Consider the following 22,799-nt stretch of genomic DNA (forward strand, 5'->3'; position numbering starts at 1 on the left):
GTTCTCATGCCTTCTGGAGAGCTGGCAGGAGCCCCTTCTCAGTGAGGCACAGACCTGGTGAGCGAATGCCCACCTCGCCCCCCACCCTCAGACCCCCGGGCTGCTTGCATTTCTCTGCTGGGTCTGAGCTCAGGGCTTTATTGAGCACTTACCATGGGCCAGGCACCCGGCACTGTCATCTATGTATTGTCTCCCTTGATCCCTAAGACAACACTGAGAGGTAGATACTATTGTCCTCAATTTGCGACCTCAGTTTATAAAGGAAGTAGCTTTCCCAAGGTCACACAGCTAGTCAATGGGTGAGTTGGGATTTGAACCCAGGCTTCTCTGACTCTTACGGTGGAGCGATGGTGTTATCTTTGGAAGACGAAGGACCATAAAACAGTGATGGAAACCCTGGCCTTGTTCGTCCAACTTACCCCCAGGGACTGTGAATTCTTGCCCTCGCTTTCCTTGGGGGGCAGGAGAGGTGGGGAAAGGGAGGGCCCAGGGGGCTCAGGCCTCACCGGTTCCTCTGTTGTAGATGTGGAGGAAAGCCCCAGTGCGCCCTTCAGAGAGACCACATCCCAGGGCCGCGAAAAGCATGCCGCTTCGGAAGGTGAGTAGGCAGTCAGCTGACTCTCTCTTTCATTAAGATAGTGGAGTGATTGATCCTTGAGCCAGGAGAGTGTTAGCCCTACAAAGTCTTTGGTGGTTTATTTATTCCTCAAAATGCCCCTGTGTGAGATAAATAGGAGTATCCTTAATTGAAAGACGTGGAAACTAAGATTCAGAGAGGTGAAGTGACTTCGCCAAGGTCACACAGCAAGTTAGTGACAACACGAGGCCTGGAATCAGACCTCCCAATTCTCAGTGGAGGGAGCATTCTAGCACCTAACTCTGCTTAGAATCCTCCAGCAATATGCCAGGGAAGGAAGCTCAGTGTCCCCACTCGGGGTGAGGGGGGCTGATGAGAAACTGTCACTGCCCCACGGGTAACCTTCCAGAAGATACCAGCGGCCGCCAGCCAAGGAAACTTGGAGGCCTATTTCTTATATGTGGACACACGTTTCACCCTTCCCCACACCACCTGGGTCAAAAACAGCCTAATGAGGGGCGCCTGGGTGGCTCAGTCGTTTGAGCGTCCGACTTCAGCTCAGATCATGATCTCATGGTCTGTGAGTTCAAGCCCCGCATCAGGCTCTGTGCTGACAGCTCAGAGCCTGGAGCCTGCTTCAGATTCTGTGTCTCCCTCTCTCTCTGCCTCTCCCCCACTCATGCTCTGTCTCTCTCTGTCTCAAAAATAAAGATAAACATTAAAAAAAAATTTTAATAAATAAATTAATTAATTAATAAAAACAGCCTAATGATCAGCGTGGATCCCTAGGGACCTAGGCAGGACCCTGCCCCGTTCTGGGTCGCTGTTTCCCAGCTGGGGAGTGAGCCATTGGACAGGGTCATCTGTCAGGTCCCAACTGTCATTCTGTGGCTCTCCAGGTCCCCTGCGCAGTCTGGCCACCAATACCCTGTCTTCCTTGAAGGCCTCAGAGAGTCTCTTTGGATCCAGGTACGTGGGATCAGCTTCCCTGTGGCCACCCCTAGTGTGAAAGGCAGAAAGCAGGCCCAGCCTGACATTTAGACAAAAACAAACAATCCGAAAGGGATCCAGGAGGCTCCCTACCCAGAAATATCACCATCTTCCCGTCATCACACAGCAGAAGCCCCCACACATCCATGGTCTCTATGCAGGTGCAAATCCCCTGGGAGGGCTGCCCCAAGACTCTCTGACCCCCAGGGCTGAAAGGAATACATGATCAGAAGAGGGTCAAAAAAAGAATACGGGACGTTCCTTGTCCAGGCTGCCGCTAACTCACTGAATGTCTCGGGAAATGCAAACCTCCCTCCCTGGGCCTCAGTTTCCCCAGCTGTCAAATGAGGAGGTCAGAGGAAACCATCTGTCACATTCTTTCTGGCCCTGACTTTCAGAAGCTGCTGAGTGAGCACGGGGGGAGGGGGGAGATTCCCAGGGACACCATGGGGGCAGCTACGGCCACCTGTCCCCGGTTCCCCCCACACAGGCTGAATCTGCACAAGTCCAGGCTGCTGACTCGAGCAGCCAAGGGCTTCCTGAGCAAGCCACTGACCAAGGCTCCGGAGCCAACCCCAGGGAGCCAGAACTTCGACTACATTCCGCTGGTGAGTGGCCCCAGACCCCAGACCTCAGCCCCCCACACTCCCCGAGGGGCCTTCCTGTGAGCCTCCTGCCCACCCCTCCCCCTTCACAAAGGGAAGAAGACCTACACCTTCCCACCCAAGTAGCCAACAGGGAAAGGGCCTGGGGCCTCGGAGTGTCGCTCGAATCCAGCACCAGCATCGTGAACATTCTTTGCAATCCGCTGTCTTTGCTTTAAAAATTCACAGGAATTTTGCATTCTACTCCACCACCTATGTGTGTTTATTTTTCAAGACATAAAAATAAGCCTTGGAATAGCTCACAAGTGAGTAACATTAACACCCCAGGGACACGTGATGTGTTTAGTAAGCGGCTCTGCAGACAGCCCGGCGTGCTGCGGGCAGGGTGAGGTGCCCAGGTCTGGCGGGGGCGTCTCTGAATTGAGGAACAAAGGGGCCTGGCCCCAGCATATATGGGGATCAGAGGGTGCTGGGAGACGGACGCGGTGTGAGCTTTTCACCGCACAGACCCAGTCCCTACACTCCCGAGGCATAGTGTCACTTTGAATTTCCAAATATCCTGAGCAGCACAGCACTGTGCTTACAGTAAGTATTTGTTGAGCCAGGCACAGTGCTAGACCCTGGGAGACAACCTTGAACTGGATGAACAGAGTCCCTAAGTTCATGGCACTAAGTGTCTTGTGGGGACACAGACCAGGAACCAGGCAATCCTGAGAGGCTTAATTGGCCTGGGTACCCCTCAAGTCTCCCAGGCAGGAGGGGCAGGCTAGGGGTGGGGGGGGATGAACGGGCGGGCGGTGTGGACTCAGGCTTTTGCCCGGCCCGGGGCTGCACAGGCTGAAAAGTTTGAGGCCCACTGAGGGGCTCCCCCCCACACAGGTGTCTCTGCAGCTGGCCTCCGGAGCCTTCCTGCTCAACCAAGCCTTCTGCGAGGCCATCCACGTCCCCATGGAGAAGCTCAAGTGGACCTCACCCTTCACCTGCCACCGAGTGCCCCTCACCCGCCAGCCCGAGCCCAAGACCCCAAGTCCCCAGCTGTGCACCGCCGGCCCCTCGGCCCGGCACCCCTCCTGTGATGGCTTCTCCCCAGAGCCTCCGGCGGGGGGCAAGCCAGGCTGGGAGACCAGGGCTGCGATCGAACACACAGGGAAGCTTTGGGCTACGGTGGTGGCACTGGCGTGGCTGGAGCACAGCTCGGCCTCCTACTTTGTAGAGTGGGAGCTGGTGGCCGCCAAAGCCAACTCGTGGCTGGAACAGCAGGAGGTGCCCGAGGGCCGCACGCGGGGCACGCTCAAGGCGGCCGCCCGCCAGCTGTTCGTGCTCCTGCGGCATTGGGACGAGAATCTGGAGTTCGATATGCTTTGCTATAACCCGAATTATGTGTAGTGGGGGGTGGGGGGGGTGGGAGGAGAGGGAGGGGACCATTTGGGCCTGGGTGGGGGGAGATTTTGAAGCTACAGCCAATATATTGGCTGCTAGAAAGAGCCCTGGACTGGCAGCCGGGAGGCCTGAGTTCAATCCCAACTTTGCTACCACCTAGCTGTGCAACTTTAGGCCGGCCCTTGCCCCCTGTCTGGGCCTCAGTTTCCCCACCTGTAAAATAAGCGTGTGAGGTGAGGGAGGTGGACTAGATCTCTAGAAGCTCTGGAGGTTCCTTTCTGCTGGACATCCAGGGAGCCGTCGGTGGGGAGAGAGAAAATACAGTTTAAACCCAAGTTCTCCTGGAGGAGAGTCACGTAGGCAAAGCCCCCCACCCCCGCCAAATAAAAGGGTGGATGAGCGAACCCAAAGGCTGCCAGTAACCAGAACTGCAAGCCTCATCTAAGCACGAGGAGACCACCTCTGCTCGCTCCACAGTGACGGTCCAGGACCCCTAAATCCCAAAATCCCACCTACAGACCGACTGGAGAACCATCCTTCCCAACACGTTACAAAAGAGTCCGTTGGGGGCCTTTTCCCTGGGCTAGGAAGCCCTCGGTCTTTTTTAGTTTGCAGATTTACTGTGACTTCCTATCTAAGGAGAGGAGGCAGGGAAGATAAGGGGAGACCCCCTATGAGCTGAGGTGTTGAAACGAAGCTTCACTGTGGGCAAAAATAGTCCCAAAAGAATAGACATGCTGGCAGAAGTCAGAGGAGAAACCAGGCGACCCCTGAAGTCATTTGCACACTTTCCAGAATTGTGCGAGGCGAACTCAGCTTGCCCTGAGGGGCTAGAGGGACCCCCGTGTTGGCTGCACCGGGGGGCAGTTGGGACCTTCTCCAGCCACACCACTGTGGGGGAGAGGGGCCCCCTTTGCACAGAGAACCAGTGCTCAGCTGCCATGCCTTTGGGGCCACCAGCTCCAGCGGGGAGGGGAGATTAATTCAAAGACAGGGAAGGCTTGAATTGTAAAGCAGACAGCCCCTGGGGACTTCCCTGTCTCCGGCCCACCTGTGACACCATGTGGTGGCGGGCCTGTGGCCGCCTCAGGTTCCCTGGGGGCTGGTCCCAGTCATCTCTGCCCCGAAGACTCCCTTGGAAGTCCACCAGCTTGAGACCCCAGGCTGAACCCACAGGCCCCCCTCCCTAAGGCCTTAATGTCTCCATCAGCTGTCCCTTCAGGCCCCATGGCCCCGGCACAAAGCCCCCTCAGGGAGGTCTGGAGGTCCCCACGGAGCAAACTGACCTGTGGAGGAAAGGAGCCATGGGCTCTGGCACAAGTCCCGGCCTCACGAAGCCTCCAGAAATGCCCGGTCTGCAGCAGGGGCTGAGGGAGAGAGGGCGTCCAGCAGAATGCCCTTCGGGCATGGAGAAGAGGAGTCCCCACTGGATGTGCCCCTTGTGCAGCCCGCCCTTGAGCAGAGCTCTGCCCTGGCCTTCTGCTGAGGCTCCAAAAAGCAGGCAATCGATCTATCCCCAGGGGAGGGAAGGGGCTGGAGGCTTCATATAAAGTCCCGCCTGCTGCCCGGCCCACTGTTCTGCTTCCGAATCACCCTCTGGGGAGGAACCAAGCCGGGCAGTCACCAACACCGTGGCCACCACGACCCCAGCTGGGGCAGGGTGACCGTCTGGGGTGTTGGCTTAAAATCAGTGCCACTGAGAGGGACAAGGGTCTTAGGCTCTCGTGCCCAAGGCCTCAAGCAGGTGTAAGGACAGCGTTATCTCCCTACACACACCCCTGCCCAAAAGTAGTGGTTCTGCAGCCGGCAGCCAGCAGCCAGCAGCCCAGCTTCAGGGTCAGGAGAGAGGAGTGTGACATCCCCCTTTGGCTCACCATGAATGGAAACAACAGTCAGGCTGAGAGTGCAAACTCCTGGCACCAGTTTGGGCAACGGCTTCCCCGTGCTGGGTACCCTAGAGCTGGGAGGCTCCCCCGTGCTCGGACGTTCCCAGATTTTCTGCCTCTGAGATGTTTCCCTCTTAGCGACCGTGGACTTGCTCTCATTATCTGTGTGATCTTGAGCCAGTGGCATGGGCTTCCTGGGCCTCCTCCCTCCTCTTACACAGTGAGGTTGGACTGGGCTGTCTGGCCTCGTGATTCACCTGATTCTGGGCCTCCAGGCTCAGTGTGGACAATGAACAGGTTCGAGGTGGCCCAGTGTGGAACTGAAAGGGGTAATCGAGCACCCAGCAAGGTGGTGGGTGGACCACCCCCTTCTCCGGGGAACTTCCTCAGTTCCTACTCCTCTAGCGGCTGCTGGGGCTCCAGGCAATTTTGATGCATAAGCAAATTGCTGACCTCTGACCCCCTGGCTCTCCTGCCCAGCACCCAAAGGTGCAAAGGGACAAACTCTCATTGATTGCAAATAACCCAAGGGCTCTGAGGGACATCTGGAAAAGACATTTTTTTTAAAACCTTCAGAGGCATTGAGATGGCATGTTTCTCTAGAATCTGCCCCTAGGATTGCCAAGCAGAGAACCGAAGGGACTCGCTTTAAGGAAAAGTTAAGAACGTTAGGTAATTAGCACAGGCGCTGAAGCTAAGACGGTTCCAGAAATTCTCAAGGAGGGAAACATCATCCCTGCACTTGGGATTAACTTGGATTAACCTGGATCCTTTGTTAAACTAACCCTTGCATTCTAGGTCACGGAAAGAAACGTTTGTGCCCTGCCTGGCTGGGGAATCAGGAGACTACAAATGCCTAGTGGTACTGACCAGCGAAGGCTGGACACTTCAGTGGGGAGAACGCTGAGGAGAGTGGGGGATTTCAGTGCTGGTCTAAACTCCACCAGCGTGCTGTGTGACTTCCGGCAAGTTGCTTGCTTTCTCTGGGCCCTGTTTTGTCTGTTGTAGAATGAGGAGCTCACGCTCCATCACCATTTCCAACACTATCCCTTGGTGGATATGTGAATTAGCAATTCATGAGAAACTGTCAGGGCAGACAAATATGTTGGGGAAACACTAGGAAAACAGATCTCTTTAGGTCAAGACGACTCAGAGTCATGAATATGTAAATATGTATTGTCAGGCTCCAATGAGGTGATTCCGAAGGTTGCTGTCCCCTGGGTTATTCAGCTGGGAACATTCTGGTGGAGATCTCCCTCAGGGGTTTGCAGACACTGATATTCAAAGAGATCCTTCTGGATGCCAGGTACACCGGGCGGCATAGTGAACATGTCTGGTGGTACTCCTGTGCTTTTGGAGCTTGGCGAGAAGTATTTGAAGAATGTCTCCTCCGTGAACCATTTCCCCACCCCTGGGGGACGCTGTATCTTAAGCTGCCTGAGCTGCGACATCCCCGGCCTGTGGTTCTGTCACATGCAGGTGTGGCCTCAGACTGTGCTGTCTGGGCATCATTTGCACCGAAGGCCAGCCCCTGAGCTTTCTGACACGGATGGCACGATAGAGCTGCCCGCAGCAGCGCGTGTATGGTGTAGCCAGAATGGAGGCGGCGTGGCACTCTCGCGGGAGCACCGGCAGTGAGCCTCCTTGGCCAGGTGGAGCAGGGGAGTCCCCGCCACAAAAGTGTCCCGAGGAGCCAGCCTCCCGCCACACCCAGAGTCCTCCCTCAGCGGAGGAGATCAACTCTGGATCCCGGGGAAAACTGGGCCCCGCACTTAGGCAGGCCTGCACTGGATTTGAGAAGAGGCATTGGTTTCCAGCCGACGCATTTGCGGTTGCCCAGTCCTTCCCCTGCCTGTGGACAAACGACATCTACTGGCCTGTGCTGCTGTGATGGATGAATGGAGTAGCTAGTTCCAAAACTACCTGCTGGGGGTGGGGGTAGGGGTGGGGGTTTCACCTGCTCTCTAGGAGGGGAACCTTCTCTCTTTCTTGGCAGGGACTCCCGGTGAAAGGAAGCGAGGAAACGGGTCTCCCCTGATCTGTGTGACCGGCCACCCCGTTCACCTGCCCCACTACAGCCTGTGACACAGCACCTGCTGTTGCAGTATCCAAATGCTGCTGTCCCCTACTTGAGTCCTGGAGCATCCCCAAGTGGCCCCCAGACACAAACGCATCCTGTATCCTAGGGCTTTGGGAAGGGAAAGAGAAGGGCATTGCTACCAGGAACGGGTTGTGTTCATGACCCGTGGGAGATCTTTTTTTTCTTGCCACCAACTAGCAGGGACCAGGGAAATCAACAACCCCCCCCCCCCCAACCAAACGGGCGCATTCCTCAGCCGGAGCACGCACCACAGCTCCAGTACAAAAATAACCAGGGCAGGGGCGTGTGTGGCATTTTGCAGCTGGATAATCTGATCTTCAGAGATCTGTCCTAAGGTCAGGAGCTTGGCTGCATCTCCCAGCCGGGCTCCCAGCCCCCCTCCAGTGGAGCCCCCTGACCTGCGTGTTCACCCGGCCCCCAGCCTGTTGACTTTGGCCTCTCAACAGCACTGCCTCCCAGGTTACCCGCCAAAGTGGGATTTCTCCTGTTCATGCTGCAAACCTCCTTGGCTCGGAGCCAGCTGCCTTGAGCTTACAGCCGCTTCCCGAGGCAAAGCGCCTTGCCTCAATGTGGTCGAATGTGGTGACACACGCCGTGTAGTTTCACTATTTGCCCAGGTGGCTTTGGCTCAAGTGGCATGGCCGGTGCTTGTCCCCCTCGGAGCCTTAAGTGCCTACACCGTGCTGCCCCATCCCCTTGCCTGCTCATCTGTAATGTCCCCACCGTGCCTGTGATACTTCTTGTCCTCAGAATACACGTTGCCTTTTTCCCGGTAGCCGGTCATGTCAACACTGTGGGAGTCCTGGATGTCAGCCGTCTTATGTCCACCAATAATTAGCAAACCACGCTCTGGGGCTGTATGACCGTGTCTGTCTTCAAAGGAATGGCTTATTTGTAAATGGTGGCTACTGTTCTCTTATAGGCATTTAGCTCATAAAAACTAATGAACCCGACGATATGGCAAAATTATACTTGTGTCTGTTCTTTTGTTCTCGAAACTGATACTGGGCTTTCAAACTCGTGGTTCAGTGCTCTGTCTGCCTTGCTTAGTGTGGTCACATCTGTCTTGGTTTGGGATCCCCCTTGATCAAGTGTCCCTGTTTGCCTGGGACTGAAGTGTGGGGCAGTCTCAGGACGTGGGGCTTTCACTTTTAAAACTGGGGCAACCCCGGGGAAATCGGGACAAGTTGGTCACAGTAGTTCAGCCAGAAGAGGAGCCTGAGATAAGGATTCAGTGCAAATAGGGTAATCGTATGATCCCCGGGAAGCACACCCTTAGGCAAGTGAGGAAGTGAAATCGCAGCACAAAACACCAACAAAGGGAATCCTGTGAGCAGGTTACTACTATGAGTGTGGACTTTCATCCCACAGGGCTCTGGAAACCAAAGTACATGCCCATCTCAAAGCTCACAGAGAAGGAAGGAGTGAGCGCAGGCTCCAGCTCCACTCGGTCACTGGTTGAGGGTCACTCCCAGGCATTCTTTCCTTGGCACGTCTGGCCTGCCACGGGGGGCCGAGCTGGGCTCACTTCTGCAACTAGAGAAAGCCTCCGGTCAAAGAAGTACAGGTATTGGCAGGTATCTAGCCCCCATGCCCCGGAGCTGAAAACCAGCCGTGGGGATACAATGCAAGGTGCTGACAGCACCTGCTACAGTCGTTCTGCACAGCTGACGTCCACGTTTCGTATTTTCCCCAGAAGCAATTAGCGATCACAAATATATTTCTTCAAAAATCATCGCCAGCCACCGTCTTGCCTGAGAGCCCATACAAACGGACCCCCAAAGCAAACCTGAGTCATCTGGAAATCCGTTAGCAGCTTACATTGTATCCTTGCATCGGTCATCCCTTTGCAGCCTCCAGGGAGGACGGCTGATTAAAACAGGAATTCCTAAGGGGCCAGAAACATGGCCGTGACGTACTAACAGCCCCTAATAGGAACAATCTGAGAAGCCAACGGGCTGAGACTACAAAAGCTAACAGAAATACTGCTCACAAGCATGGCCCTCTTGGATGACTTTCAGATGAGTAATGGGCCTTCGCTCACATAGACAAGCCCTTTCTCTGAGCCCCCAGCAGCTTCGACCTGAGGTTCCTTTAGCATCTCACTAATATGTGAGCAGGCACTACTCCATTTTGTATGAAACTTGCTTCTTTGCTTTCTTCTCCGGTTGTGCATTCTGTAAAAGCCAGTGTGTGTGTGTGTGTGTGTGTGTGTGTGTGTGTGTGTCCTGCTGGGATGGCAGTAAGGGTCTCCTAACTCCTCATGCTATGAAAACATACTCAAGAAAGCAGAAACTCAGGACCCCTGGGTTCTCTCCAGGAACTCGGTGGACGGAGACAATGAAGAGAGCCCAGTGGTTCAGGTCTCTTGGCCCCCTAGGTCCTCTGTCCTGTGGCTGCCAGTCCTCTCCAAGGCACTACTGACCCCCTGGGAAACTTGAGCTCCATTAGGCTTGATTAGTCTTAATCCTGGTCTGAAATGGGGAGAACACATCACGGTGAGTCCCGGCCTAGCTCTGCCAAGCTCTCTTGTTCTGCCCCCAGCACCAGCCACCCTCATTCTCAGCATCACCTAGAATCTCCCAATCCTAAATCCCTCCTGGAAGGATCCAGACCACCCACCCAAAGTCTAGCCACCCCACACCCACGGTTGGAGAAAGAAAGGGACACATCCTCTTTGATATAATGAGACATGGGTAATCTGTTGGGAGATGGCCCTCTCCTAGCCTGGGGGGAGGAGGGTCCCTAGATACTCAGAGCTCCTGAGCCTCCCGGTGTGATCTGGGGTGGGGGGGGGGAGTTGTCTACCATTGCTCCCTTGGCCACTCCAAGCAGAACTGACCACCCCTCCACTACTCTTAAACTCCAGGATCTTCCAGGTCACAGATATGGACCCTCCCAGGCACTAACCGAGGTCCTATCCTTCACTCCTGGCTTCGGAATCTGGGGCTGCCGCAGAGCAGGGACCCCGGGCTGTTGGCACAAACGCCTCGGCGCGCGGAGCCTGCAGAGCTGTTCAGGTGCCTTCCAGCAGAGGGCGCTGTGGGCGTGCCCTGCCTTCCAGACCCGGGCCCCGCAGAAACATTCCGGGAGAGAGGAGGGGCAGCAGGGGCAGGGATGGAGAGAGGCTTCAGAAGCTATTCCCGTCCCCTGTCAACAGTCTTTTTTCCCTGCTAAAAATGGGTGATTCGTGATAGCTAGGAAGCCCACTGAAAGGCTGCGCCGGTCACGTACTCACCCGTGAGTCCAGACGCTGGGCCAGCTCCCGGGAACTGGAAAGGGGACTACTTGGGCTTCCTTGCTCTGCCCATTGTTCCTCCTCTCCGCCATATTAGCACCCCTCCTTTTGCAGACTCCGCGAGAACCCACCTCCTTCGGGAAGCCTTCCCAGGTCTTCCCACAGCAGCAGCTTCTTACGGGATATTTACTAGTGTATACATATGTGTGTTCTGTCTCCCCCATCAGACAGGGGGCTCCCAACCATATTTGCAGATCTCTCCCGGGGCAAGGCTGTGTAGCTCCCATCAGACTGGAGGGTCTTTGAGGCCACAGGCCTTACCTCCTCCATCTGACCAGGGGTTGTCTCCCCCATCAGACCCTTCACTCTCTGAGGTAACTCTTGTGCACCTCCAGTGACACCTGTCTTAGGTCTCTGTCCCCAGGCAATCATCAGTCTGAAGACAGCCCTCCTCCCTCCTCCCCTAAGGGGAGATCAGAGAGCTTTGCACACTGGGTGGGAGAAAGATGGGTCTGATCAGAGGAGAGATACTATTCAGGAAAAGAACAGAAAGCAGGCAGGTGAGATCGGAAAGGATTGAAGACACCAGACTCCCTGTTTGTACCACATGTCGGCTCTGCCTCTGCAGGTTCCCCCGTTCCATCTGTGCGGTCACCCAGAATTTGGCCCTCATCACTGCATGTCACAAGCCAGGGTAACTCGTTCCAGCCCAGGGCCACATAGTGAGCCCAGCAGCCTCTGCCTGTATCCACAGGCACTGACCAGAACATTTCATGTCTCCTGTTCTGGAGGCTGGAAGTCCAAGTTCAAGGTGCTGGCAGGGCTGGCTCCTTCTGAGGACTACAAGGAAAGGGTCTGTTCCAGGCTCCTCTCCCGGCTTCTGGTGCTTCCTTGGCTTGTGGCCCTAGAACCTGTCTTCACATGGCCGTCTCCCTGTGATGTGTCTGTCTTCAAATCCCCCCTCTTTTTTTTTAACATTTATTTATTTATTTTGAGAGAGAGCATAGGAGGGGAGGCAGAGAGAGAGGAAGAGAGAATCTTAAACAGGCTCCATGGAGCCCCATGTGCGGCTCGATCCCATGACTGTGAGATCATGACCTAAGCCAAAATCAAGAGTCAGATGCTTAACCAACTGAGCCACCCAGGCACCCCTCCAAATTTCCCTTTAATAAGGACCTCAGTCATATTGGTGAATCAGGGCCCTCCACAATGACCTCATTTTAACTTGATTGCCTCTGGAAAGATCCTATCTCCAAATACGGTCACATTCTGAGTCCTAGGGGTTAAGAGTTCAACAAATGGATTTGGGTGGAGGGACACAATTTCACCCATAATGCTACACTCGTGGGGCTAATGTTCTAGTGGAGAGAGATGGACAAGAAACACAAAATCAAGTAAATATACATTAAGGCAAAAGGTGATAAGGCAGAAAAATGAAGCGTTATTAGGGAAAGGGGAGCTCCAGGGTGGGCAGAAGGCTACTATCCCAGGGCAGTTCAAGTCCTGGGGCAGCAGAGAGCACTAGGTGACCGGGAACAAGAGCTGGAAAGAAGGCTGGGGGACACAAAACAAATTTTGCTGCCCTCCCCCACTTTGTGGTAACACCCATCCCCCCCCCATGCTGAAATAAGGAGATGGGGGGCACGGTTCACACACCCCAAAAGTCCTGCTGTGAAGGCCCAGGTCACGCCAAGCACACAGACTCTGGGCCTCAGTTTCCTCATTCAGGGAATGAGGGAGGAAGACTGGACAAGGTTCCCTCCGACTCTGAGGCTGGTGACTTTACCATCCTGGTTCCAGACTTCAGAACATTCCAGGATGAGAGGGGTGGTGGGGATTGCCCAGAGGTTGTCAGCTCTCCTGGAGACAAGGACTCTTCCCTCGGGCCACAAGGCCCCAGCATGCAGGTGGCAGAGTCCTGTGCCACCACGCCTGGCTCAGGGGTGGAGACACGCCCTCTGGGAACCCAGAGAATGTGCAGAACAGCCACCAACCCCGCAGACCCACTGGGTGCAATTCCAGGCCACCACAACACTGTCCTTCAGGGCCGGAGGCCCGATGAAATTACAACCACCATCAATGAAAGGTTTGGCCCCGAGTAGTGGAAAAAGTGTGAGTTTCTGGGCCGGCCTTTCCAGCCAGCCTGTCTCCTGTCACTGGCTGGGCGATTCACCTCACCTCTCCCAGCCCCCGTGTGCCTATCTGGAAAATCACCATCCTTCCCTTCACGGTGTTCGCAGGAAGAAAGTGTTTGTCCCTGTGCGGCTCGGAAGGGGGACCCAGGGGCCCCTGAGTAGCCCGCCCCAAGTCAGCTTTTACAGAGTTGGGGGGTCGGGGGGAGAAGGGCGGGAGGCGCAGGGCACAGTTCCCTTGGTTTTCTTAAGCTGCGATTCCCAGCCCGGAGAGAACTTTCAGGGTGACACCAACAAGGCTTGGGAGTTGGCAGGCCCTGTACCCACAATACTAGTAATAAAATTAAATGAATAAATGTCCCAAACTGCCTGGGATGGGCCTGGGCTAATACAGGGAGGGGGTGGTCCCAGGCAAGAAGCGGGGCGGGGTTAGAAGCCAGCCCGCCAGCGCCCTCTCCTGGCGGTCTCTGCGGCCTCCGTGTCGCCTCTGTTCTTCCCCAGCTGTATTTGTCGCACGCCTTCATCCGCTTCTCGCTCCCACTGTTTCCCACCCCCCCCCCCCAACTCTGCCTTTGTCCCCTCTTTCTAGGGGCGCCTAGCCTGGGTCTCTCTCAATCTGTTTTCCCCGCTCCCCTCCCCCCCATCCGCCCAGCACCCTCCCCGCCCCCGCGCGTCCTGCCTCCAAACCCGGCGAAGCCACATCTGTCCTTAACCCAAAATCCTGCCAATTAAACCGCTCCCTCTGGCTCCCGCGGCCGCTGCTGACGTCGGGAGAACCGGGCGAGGCGAGGCCGCCGCCTACGCGGGTGGGGTGGGGGGAGGCGACGGTCCCCTCCCGGGGCCCAGCGGTCGTCCGTCTGTCCGCCCACAAGGCAGGCGAACCTCGCGAGGCCCCAGCGCCGTGCGTCCCAACCTCACTCCCGCCAGGCCCCGCGCTCGGGGTCCCCCATCCGCTCCAAAACCCCCACCTGGGTCCCCTGCACCTCCCCTCCGTCCTGATGTCCCCCATCCGTTCCGAGAGCCGCACCCGAGTCCCCCGGAACCGCCCCCTCGTGCTCGGGGTCCCCCACCCGCTCCAAGACTCGGTGTCGCTCTCCTGGCGGGAGCTCCGCGAACCCCAGCCCGCTCCCCGGCATCCCCCACCTCTCCGACTGCGCGCTCCCAGCACCCTCTGTGCCTCCGGCGCGCACCCCGAGGTCACCCGCTCTCCCCGCACCCTCCGCGCGCTCGGGCCTCGGTTTCCCCGCTCCGAACCGCGCTGGCTCTGCCGCCACGAGGATGTCGCCTTGTGAACCCGAGGTGGGGGTGGGGGCACATTAAGAACAATCAGCGCGCGCATAGCTGACAGTGTTACCTTAATAAATAATAGTCTGAACGGCATGTAAATACATAGAACGCTTTATGTGGGCAGGAGGTGCAGCCCCGAGGCCCGCAAGCTGCTTCCAAGACCCCAGGACATTGGCAGGTGCCCTGCGCCCCAGGGGCCTCACCTGCAGCGGGGCTGGGCCTGGAAGCTGAGGCCCAGAGAAGGAGCCCAAGGGAGAGAGACTGGGAGGAAGACAAAAAATGCCGTGGGGAGAGAGAAAACGTGAGTGGGGGGCTGGGAAGGAGAGGGATAAATCCGAAGAGCGGAGTGAGGACAGTAGAAGAGGCAGAATCTGGTGTCCCAGGATAACACAGGAGAGAGCTCCCTCCCTCCTGCTGACACACTTCCTCCTGGGTTTCTCCTCCTGTGTCTCTGCTTCTTTGCCCGCTCCTCTTCACCGCTCCCCGCCCCCCCCCCCACCCCCGGTCCCTTAACCCTGGGAGACCCCAGGGCTGGGACATGGGCCTCTCCTCACCTGTCCCCACTGGCTCACTAGATGAGTGCCTTCACTCTAGATGCTTTACATGTTGTCCCTGTGTGGAAGGCTCCCTCATGTGTGCTCCAGCCAGACCTGTCTCCTCTGAACCACAGACTAGCACCTCTCTCGAGCATCCAAGACCTGAACATGCCCCAGCCCAGCACCCACCCTCCTCCCAAACCTGCTTCACCCTCCTCTTTCCCGTTTGGTAAGTGGCAACTCCCTCCTTCCAGTTGTTGAGGCCAAAAACCTGCATCCTTCATGCCTCTCTCCCCTCCTATTGGGAAATCCTGTCCTCTCTGCCTTGAAAACATCTCTGGAATCCTTCCACTCCTCCCAGCTCCATGGCCAAGCCCCCACCATTTCCCACCTGGGCTGCTGCAACAGCTCAGGCTTACTGGGCTCCCCATTGTCTCTCTATGGACAGAGTAGAGACACAGAAATACTAGTCAGATTAAGCCCATCCTCTGCTCAGATATTTCATGCAGAGGAAAACCAGCATCCTTAAAGGGACCACCAGACCCTACCGGCCACTGTTCCCTTTTGGCGCTGACCTGCTCCCCTCCCCATCCCCTGCTCTAGCCACCCTAGACCCCTCGGCTGTTCCCACCTTTGAGTTTTCACACTAGCTGCTCCGTCTTCCTAGAACATTCTCTCCCCACATATCATCATAGGTTAACCCATCACCTACTTCAAGTCTTTGTTCAAGTGTCCCATTCTCCATGAGGCCAACCCAGGGCCATCCTATTAAAGCTATGAATTTCTCTAACCCCTCCCTCCTCTACATCGTCATCATTCTGCTTTCTATTCCTTCAACCTCCAGTGCTCAACCTCTTCTAATAACATGACTTACTCATTTTCTTCTTTCTCTCTCTCTCTCTCTCTCTCTCTCTCTCTCTCTCTCTCTCTCTCCCAAATAGTAAGCTCCATGAAAGCATAGGTTTTGTCCCCCGCCCCCAACACTGCTGCTGTATCTTTAGTACCAAGAATAAAAGAGACTCAAAAATATTTGAAGGAAGGGAAGAAGAGAGGGTGGGTGGTTGGAGGGAAGGAAGAGGAGTGCACGGGGAAAAGAGAGCCCCTGGAGGAGGGAACAGCATGGCAGAGGCAGGGTGGCATCAGACAAGCGAAACAGGGTGGGGAGCACTTGGCCAGGCTGGAGCTTGGAGTGGTCCGAGGGCTGTCGGACGTGAGCAACTCTTCACCAGCCTGGTGCCCAGGCTGAAGGAGCACCCAGTGGGGGGTGCGGCAGCCCTGTGGCACGCAAGGTCCCCCCCGCCAAACCCTGTGGCAGGGAGCACCGGCACCACCTCAAGCCCCAGCTGGGTGTTGGACCCCGGGGCTGCGGGCGGTACTGCCTGGGTAGGCCCCTGGTAACAGCCACAGTAATTACTGGTTGTATGCGATTAGGGGATAATTATGCTTAATAAGTCCAAAAGTAATTACCATGCAGGCTGCTTGCTGCTTTGGAAAACAGAGGCCCCTGGTGAGCAGGAGCCAGGGAATTGAGAAGGGGGAGAGTGGGCATCACAGAACATCAGAGGCGCTGGTTCGTTTCTCTAGCAGATGCCTGAATCCTCTCGGTGGTATCCCCACCAGGGGCTTGCTCACCTCCAGTGATGAGGCAGCTCCTTCCATCTTTGGATGGCCACACACACAATTTCAGCTGTTTCTGGCCACACCATAACCTCTTCACTTGCACGCAGCATCTTAGCATATGCACAGACACAGAACTCAAGTATCATTTGGAAAAGGAGCAAAGCGCATCATCACACGCATTGCCACTGGCTGTTTTATAAACTCACAACATCACTAACGTAGTATTTCCCTTTAGTCCCACTGCACAGGTGAACAGACTGGGTCTCTCAGAGGCCAAGCTCACAGAAGTGGAGGACAGCAGAGCCTGAGTTCACATTTCAGTCTGTCTGATGCCAAAATCTATGTTCCCAGCACCTAAGTTTACTGATTCTCCCTGAGGTCACACAGAGCCAATCCAACCCATCTCCCCAGAAACCAACCCAGGACCTCGTGAGTCTTGTCTTTTTTACTCTACACAGACTCAGTGGCTGCACTCTGTGCTGTGTCCAGGAGGCCACGTGGGGTGATGAAAAGGACACCAGCTTCTTTCCATTGGTTCTGCTGCCAACTAACCCTGTGGCCCTGAGCAAGCTGCTCGTTGCCTTTGGGCCTCCATTTTCCCATCTGTGCAAAGGGGGTAAAGGGACCCCCAGTTTATGACTTTTGGTTCTCTCCCCTGAGCCCAACCCTAAGACCTGAGCAGCTCCAAGCCCACACTGGCCCAAGGCTTCCACACCTGGGACCTGGGAAGACTCAGTGACCTTCTCCAACCCCTGGGACAGCTTCTTTTCTTCCTCTGGATTGGAATGCCCTGTAGAGGCACCCCGAGAAGATGCCTTAGAGGGAACAGTGAGCAATACTCTGCTCTGGACACACACCCCCGCCCTTCCATGACCCCAAACATCTACTTTCAACTTCATTCTTAGAACTTGATTTCCAGGGGAGAGGATGGAAGTGGAAGTTTGCAGGACACGAAGAATATCGTGTTAACATACAAATGCCCTCCTTAAAATTGCTGCCATCACCTGGATAGAGATTCGTATGTATGATGAGAATAACTTATGGTGATGTAAAGGATGACACTTTGATGTCCATTTTCTCCCATATCTCTACACCAACCTGCTGGGGCATGGGTAGCACTGTCCACATTTCACACATTAGGCAACGGAGACCCAGGAAACGGAAGCAACTTGTCCCAGATCACATGATTAGCCAAAGACAGAACCAGACTTTGAATCCAGATCTGACTCCAAAGCCTGTAATTGTGATCACTACTCTGTATCTCTTCACAGCCTCAGAGCCAGCTGCTCTGGCATCAGGGAAATCAGAGGTGATGAGACTTCAAGGGTCAGATCCAAATTCCCCACCAGCATTAGAGCCCAAGGGTGTCATCAGAGGCTGGTGAAGCTATCTGGCCCCTGCCTGCATCTTTCTTGGTAGAATGTCCACTGCACCTGCTTCTCCACTGAGGATTATCCTTGGGGTCCCAGAGGGAAAGAGAAAGATTTGAAAAGAGTAAATACAGCAACAGAGGCATCTCATCGATGCCTGGAGCATTACAACGTGGGGACAGAGAACACAGAAACATAATTAAAACCGCTCTAGCGCCCTAAATTGCCAGGCCTGCAGGCCGAGGGAAAGAATGGAGTGGACTTCAGAGCACTGCAAATATGGAATCAGGAGGGACTATCCACTCTCAAGCTCCAACAGTGGAAAAAAATCGCTACTGCTGTAAAAATAATGGAACTGCCAACCACCCATAAAATCTGCTCCATTGATATAAAACATATAAAATGATTTATTTCCTGTGAGAGTATCGAAATTACAAATTGTTTTCAGGAAATAATATCACTGAAAAACAATGATCCGTGGGAGAAGCAGGCTGGGGTTGGGATACACAAATGCTCCCCAAGGTAGTGGGGTCCCAAGCCACCCCTCGGAAGATTTCCAAACATGAGGAAGCTAGGTACTTATCTCAGGAGATTCTGAGTGAGCAGGTGAGATGCAAGGCCTGGGGATCACAGTACTGATGGACTCTCCTTAGGAGATTCTGCAGCGGCCCTTCCAGCCAGGTCTGGGGTTGAGGGACCACCACGCAGGGGCCAGACATCTTTCAGCACCAGGGACAGGGGCACATGCACAGGCTCTCTCAAAAGCTCCTGGTCACTGCCCCTGCTGGGAATTTAGCTCTTTTACTCTTTTCAGTGGGGAGAGATGAAGAGGATCTTCTTACCTCCCTCCTCCCTCTCCCTAGTTGGGAGGAAAGCATATGTTCTGTGTGGCCACTGAGGCCCAAGACTTGCAGGACATGAAAAGCCAATGGTGCAGGGGAGGGGAGGGTGGGCTCACACATGGCTCAAAGATGAGGGACACCACCCCAGCCAAAAAAAGGCTTCCTGCTTTTACTTGACAGTGAGGGAGAAGCCAGGAGGGAAGTAGAAGGGTCCTGGACTAGGAGTCCTGTGCATCAGTCTTGAGTCTCTCCCTTGGGCAAGCCACTTCCTCTCTCTGGCCCTGACTGCACCATTTCCTGGGCCCTGTGGCTGGTACAGCAAAGCTGGGGTTTGACCCCAGATCTTTTTGATGACTGAGATAATGCTTTCTACCTCTACCCCACTCACCATGGTCTCAAAACAGTGAATAATACAAACCAGCATTTCTCAAACTGTGACCCTCAAAAGTGAGCGTGTCCCAAGAAACGGGCATTTTTGTGCTTCCAAAGAAGGGAGGGGAAATACTACGATAAAAGCAAGTTTGAGAATTATGATGGTAAACAGAAACAGATCTGTTTGCTGTAAGACTTCTGGGCCCTCGAATGTGCTATTGTGTGTTGATTGTTTCCGAGATGGCGGGCAAGAAGTTCTCAGTGTTTCTCAAACATCCTTTCATGGAACACCTACAGGAATAGCTAACAGTATTATATCTATATCTATATCTATATCTATATCTATATCTATATCTATATCTATCTATCTATATCTATCACTTATCATGTGCCAGGAGCTATTCTAAGATCTTCCCAATGTTAAGGCACTTAATCTTCACAACAGCCTATGAAGCAGATACTATTATTACCTTTTTGCAGAAACAGAAACTGAGGCACCGGGGGTTAAGTACTTACCCAAGGTCATGTGGCTAGTGTGCTCCAGAGCCTACACTTAAATTGCATTACTGAAATGCATCTCCCACCTTGAGGACTGGAGTTCACATGCCGCAGTCTGGGAAGCGCTGTCCCAGGTGCATGTCTATTTAACCTGGGATTTTAGCAATAGATTTTCCTTTTCAGTTTTATTTGCTTTGGGCTGCTGTTTAGATTCCCTGAGCAAACAGTGGCAGGCCCAGGTGATGACTGGAAGGCAGGAAGAGCCCATGTGGTTGAATGTACGTACATGTGTATGTGTAAGGTTCAGGTTGGCTTTGCTGCAGGGAGGCTGAGAACTGCTGAGTTTCTAGTCACCTGGTGAGGGACCAGAGACAGGAGAGAAATGGAGAGTGTCTTCAGGGAAGAGGGAAGGAGGAGCAAGGAGGTAGAGAAGAGGAAGAGAGGGGCAGAGGAGGAAGAAGGAGGGCAAGAGAGAAGGAAGAAAGCAAAGGGCAGAGAGGGAGAGAGGGGAGACAGAGTGGAGAGGAAGGAGTTGACAAGAAGCAGGGAACAGAAGGGAATAGAGAACAGCAGGAAGTGGGGACCACCTCCCCTCAGTCCCAGGGCTCTGTCCCACCTTCCTCTGAGGGCCTCACTTGCCCCCATTCTCCTCTGTGGCAGCACCTTCTTCCTTCACAGCCTCAGCCTGGGTGAGGCCCCCAGTGCATAAGGGCTCTGGGGACACCTGGGGAGCAGGATTTGGGGGCTGGTCCTGCATGTGAGCCCCAGGACTTTGGCTTGGGAGCCTCTCCATCCCTGGAACCCTATTCTGCACCTAGCCTCTCTCCAGGCGCTTTTCTGTGCTCTTTCCCCTGAACAAACCAACACCTGCCACTCACCAGCACTTCCTGGAGCTTCGAAAGAGTCTGACACTCTTTCTCTCCAGTGGCCTTTCCCTGCTTAGGTGGCTTATCTGCTCCAGGACTCAGCTCTAACTCTCATTTTCTGGTCTCAAAAAAAAAAAAAAAATCTAAAACATAGACCCTGCTTCTTTTTCCACAGAAACATCAACACCAAATTGGAACATCATTGGTGACAGTCCCTGCTCCAGGCCCAGCCCTGGGGCTTCCTTAAGGGCATCAGGGTGATGTCATCCTGCCAGCCTGAGACACCAGTGGGCTCCAGCCCCATCCAGGTCAGCTCTCACCCAGCCTGAGGTCTCTCCCAGCCCAAGCCCCATGCCCAGCACTTCTGGGAGAACATTTGGGGCCAACGTTGCCATGGTAACCATGATACCAGCGGTTGTATTCATTATGCTCAGGGTGTAGAATTATATGGCCTAGAATCAAACAATGAGAAGCAGCTAGTACCGTGGGTAGAGCAACGGACTGGGAATCAGTGCCTGCCTCTGGCCGCAGCAAAGTTACCATCAGGCAGAGTGACTCTGACAAGTTACTTCCTTGTCCTTGCTGGGACCTCACCTGTCAAACGCACACCTGTGTGAACATGGGGAGCATTGGATGGGATGATCCCAAAGATCTCTGACTTGTTGGATGCCTCCAGTAGCTAAGTGACTACCTGAAGTTCCCCACGCACCCCTCCCCCCCACAAAACCACCCACCACCAGCTCCAGGGAGAGACGGTGGGGAAACAGTCAAAAGCGTATCAACCCAACCTGCGTTTTAGGTCTCATTCCCATGGCCAGAAATCAGAAACATTAGTCCAAAGGAAGGGAGCCTCCCTCATGAGTTGGTCTCCCTTGGAAAGAAACCAACCTCCCAGGGGCAGATTGCCTGGAACCTCGGACTCCCCTTCCCACTTACCCAACCCTGAGAGCAGCCTTTCTTTCTTTTCTTTTTTTAAGCTTATTTATTTATTTTTGACAGAGACAGAGACAGTGTGAGTCGGGGAGGGACAGATAGAGAGGGAGAGAGAGAATCTCAAGCAGGCTCCATGCCACCAGCACAGAGCCTGATGCGGGGCTCAAACCCGTGAAACTGTGAGATCATGACCAGAACTGAAACCAAGAGTCAATGCTTAACTGACTGAGCCACCCAGGCACCCCGAGAGCAGCCCTTTCTTTGGTCCAGTCACCCCCCTTCCAGGGATCTGTGCTCAGGCAAGGAAAACTTGGAGTCCACATTTTGGCTGCTAGGGAATGGCTAAGGGAATTGGGGTACATATCCCCAAACAGAACACTGTGACAACCGTTAACAATTATAGTTACTGGGAGTATAAAATTGCTTGTGCTCTGGTGTTAAGTAGGAAAAACAAGATGCCAAATGTGGAGAGCTGTACGGTTCTTTTTAAAGGGCATAGGAAAAAATACTTGGCTTAGAATAAATTCTGTTTTCCTTTTTGAACCCTACTTTCCAAATCTCTACAGCTAACATGTATTATTCTATTCTAGAAAGATTAATAAAACGCTTTTTTCTTTTAAGTTGGCCTTGATAGGGAGGCAGCAGGGCTTGTCAGTCCTTGGTTCAAATCTTGACTCTGACATTTGCTACCCATGGGCATGATGATTTCCTTGACCTGTCTGAGCTGTGATTTCCTCACATGGGGATGGTGGTGATGCTTAGTGTAAGGATAAAGTGAGATAAGGCCTCTAGAGCACGTAGCATGGCCTGGCACCGAGCGGGTGCACAGGAAACAACGGCTATTAGCTGGACTTTGTGTGGCCATCATCACGCACCCACTCTGGCTCTGGCCTCAGTCCCCTTCCAGAGTCTTGGCCTCTGTCCCTCAACCTGCAGTTCTGACTCTCTGCCGCCCTCTCAGCCTGCCTCCAGCCCCATCTGGAGAGTCTGTCCCCTGCCCCCAGCACAAGCCCATCCCCAGATACCAGCAGCCCCAAATCATGCTCAAGGAGTTGCCCATAGGTTTCTCCCAGGATGCCCAGCTGACTGTGCACCACTCCCCCAGGCCCCCTCCAGCACCGAGCCCCCCACCCCTAGCCAAGGACTCTCCAGCCCCAAGGACTGTCGTTTTTCGTAGGCTTTGCCACTTTCCCTGAGTCTTCTGAGGAAGACACAGTCAGGCCTGAGTCAGCCTCTGGACCCCAAGCCCTGCCCTGGGGAGAGGCGTGTCTTTGGATGAATCCGCTGGTGGCAGCACCCCCACTCCCCAGGCCTGGTGACAGACGTGTTTTACCTCTGATAATTCCACCATTTTTGGCACCTAAGGGAGCAGAACAGGCAAGAGAACAACGAATATTTTGTGGGAGCCGGAGGCAACTAGGGTTCTGCAGAGTGACAGGCAGAGAGGACCAGGCAGGGAGAGAGGACAGGCCTGAGGTGGCAGTGCTGTGGCAGGGGGGCGGGGGCCTAGGACACACCCCCGAAACTCATCTCCCCTCTGTCTGTCACTCTCATGTCTTTTCTCCC

At 54.5% G+C, this 22,799-nt stretch overlaps 1 protein-coding gene across 2 annotated transcripts in view; it reads left to right on the forward strand.

Annotated features, from left to right (window-relative positions):
- Positions 1-3,558, forward strand: part of VWA5B1 (von Willebrand factor A domain containing 5B1) — a 49,909-nt gene extending 46,351 nt beyond the window's left edge. For both annotated transcript variants that reach the window (XM_042952531.1, XM_042952533.1), the window contains 4 exons: positions 524-598; positions 1,477-1,546; positions 2,058-2,175; positions 3,052-3,558. In XM_042952531.1, the coding sequence (XP_042808465.1) occupies positions 524-598; positions 1,477-1,546; positions 2,058-2,175; positions 3,052-3,558 (770 nt within the window). The remainder of the gene's footprint in view (positions 1-523; positions 599-1,476; positions 1,547-2,057; positions 2,176-3,051) is intronic.
- Positions 3,559-22,799: the final 19,241 nt, after the last annotated feature.

This window comes from Panthera leo, chromosome C1 (genome assembly GCF_018350215.1).
Source record: "Panthera leo isolate Ple1 chromosome C1, P.leo_Ple1_pat1.1, whole genome shotgun sequence".
Classification (NCBI taxonomy): Eukaryota; Metazoa; Chordata; class Mammalia; order Carnivora; family Felidae; genus Panthera; species Panthera leo.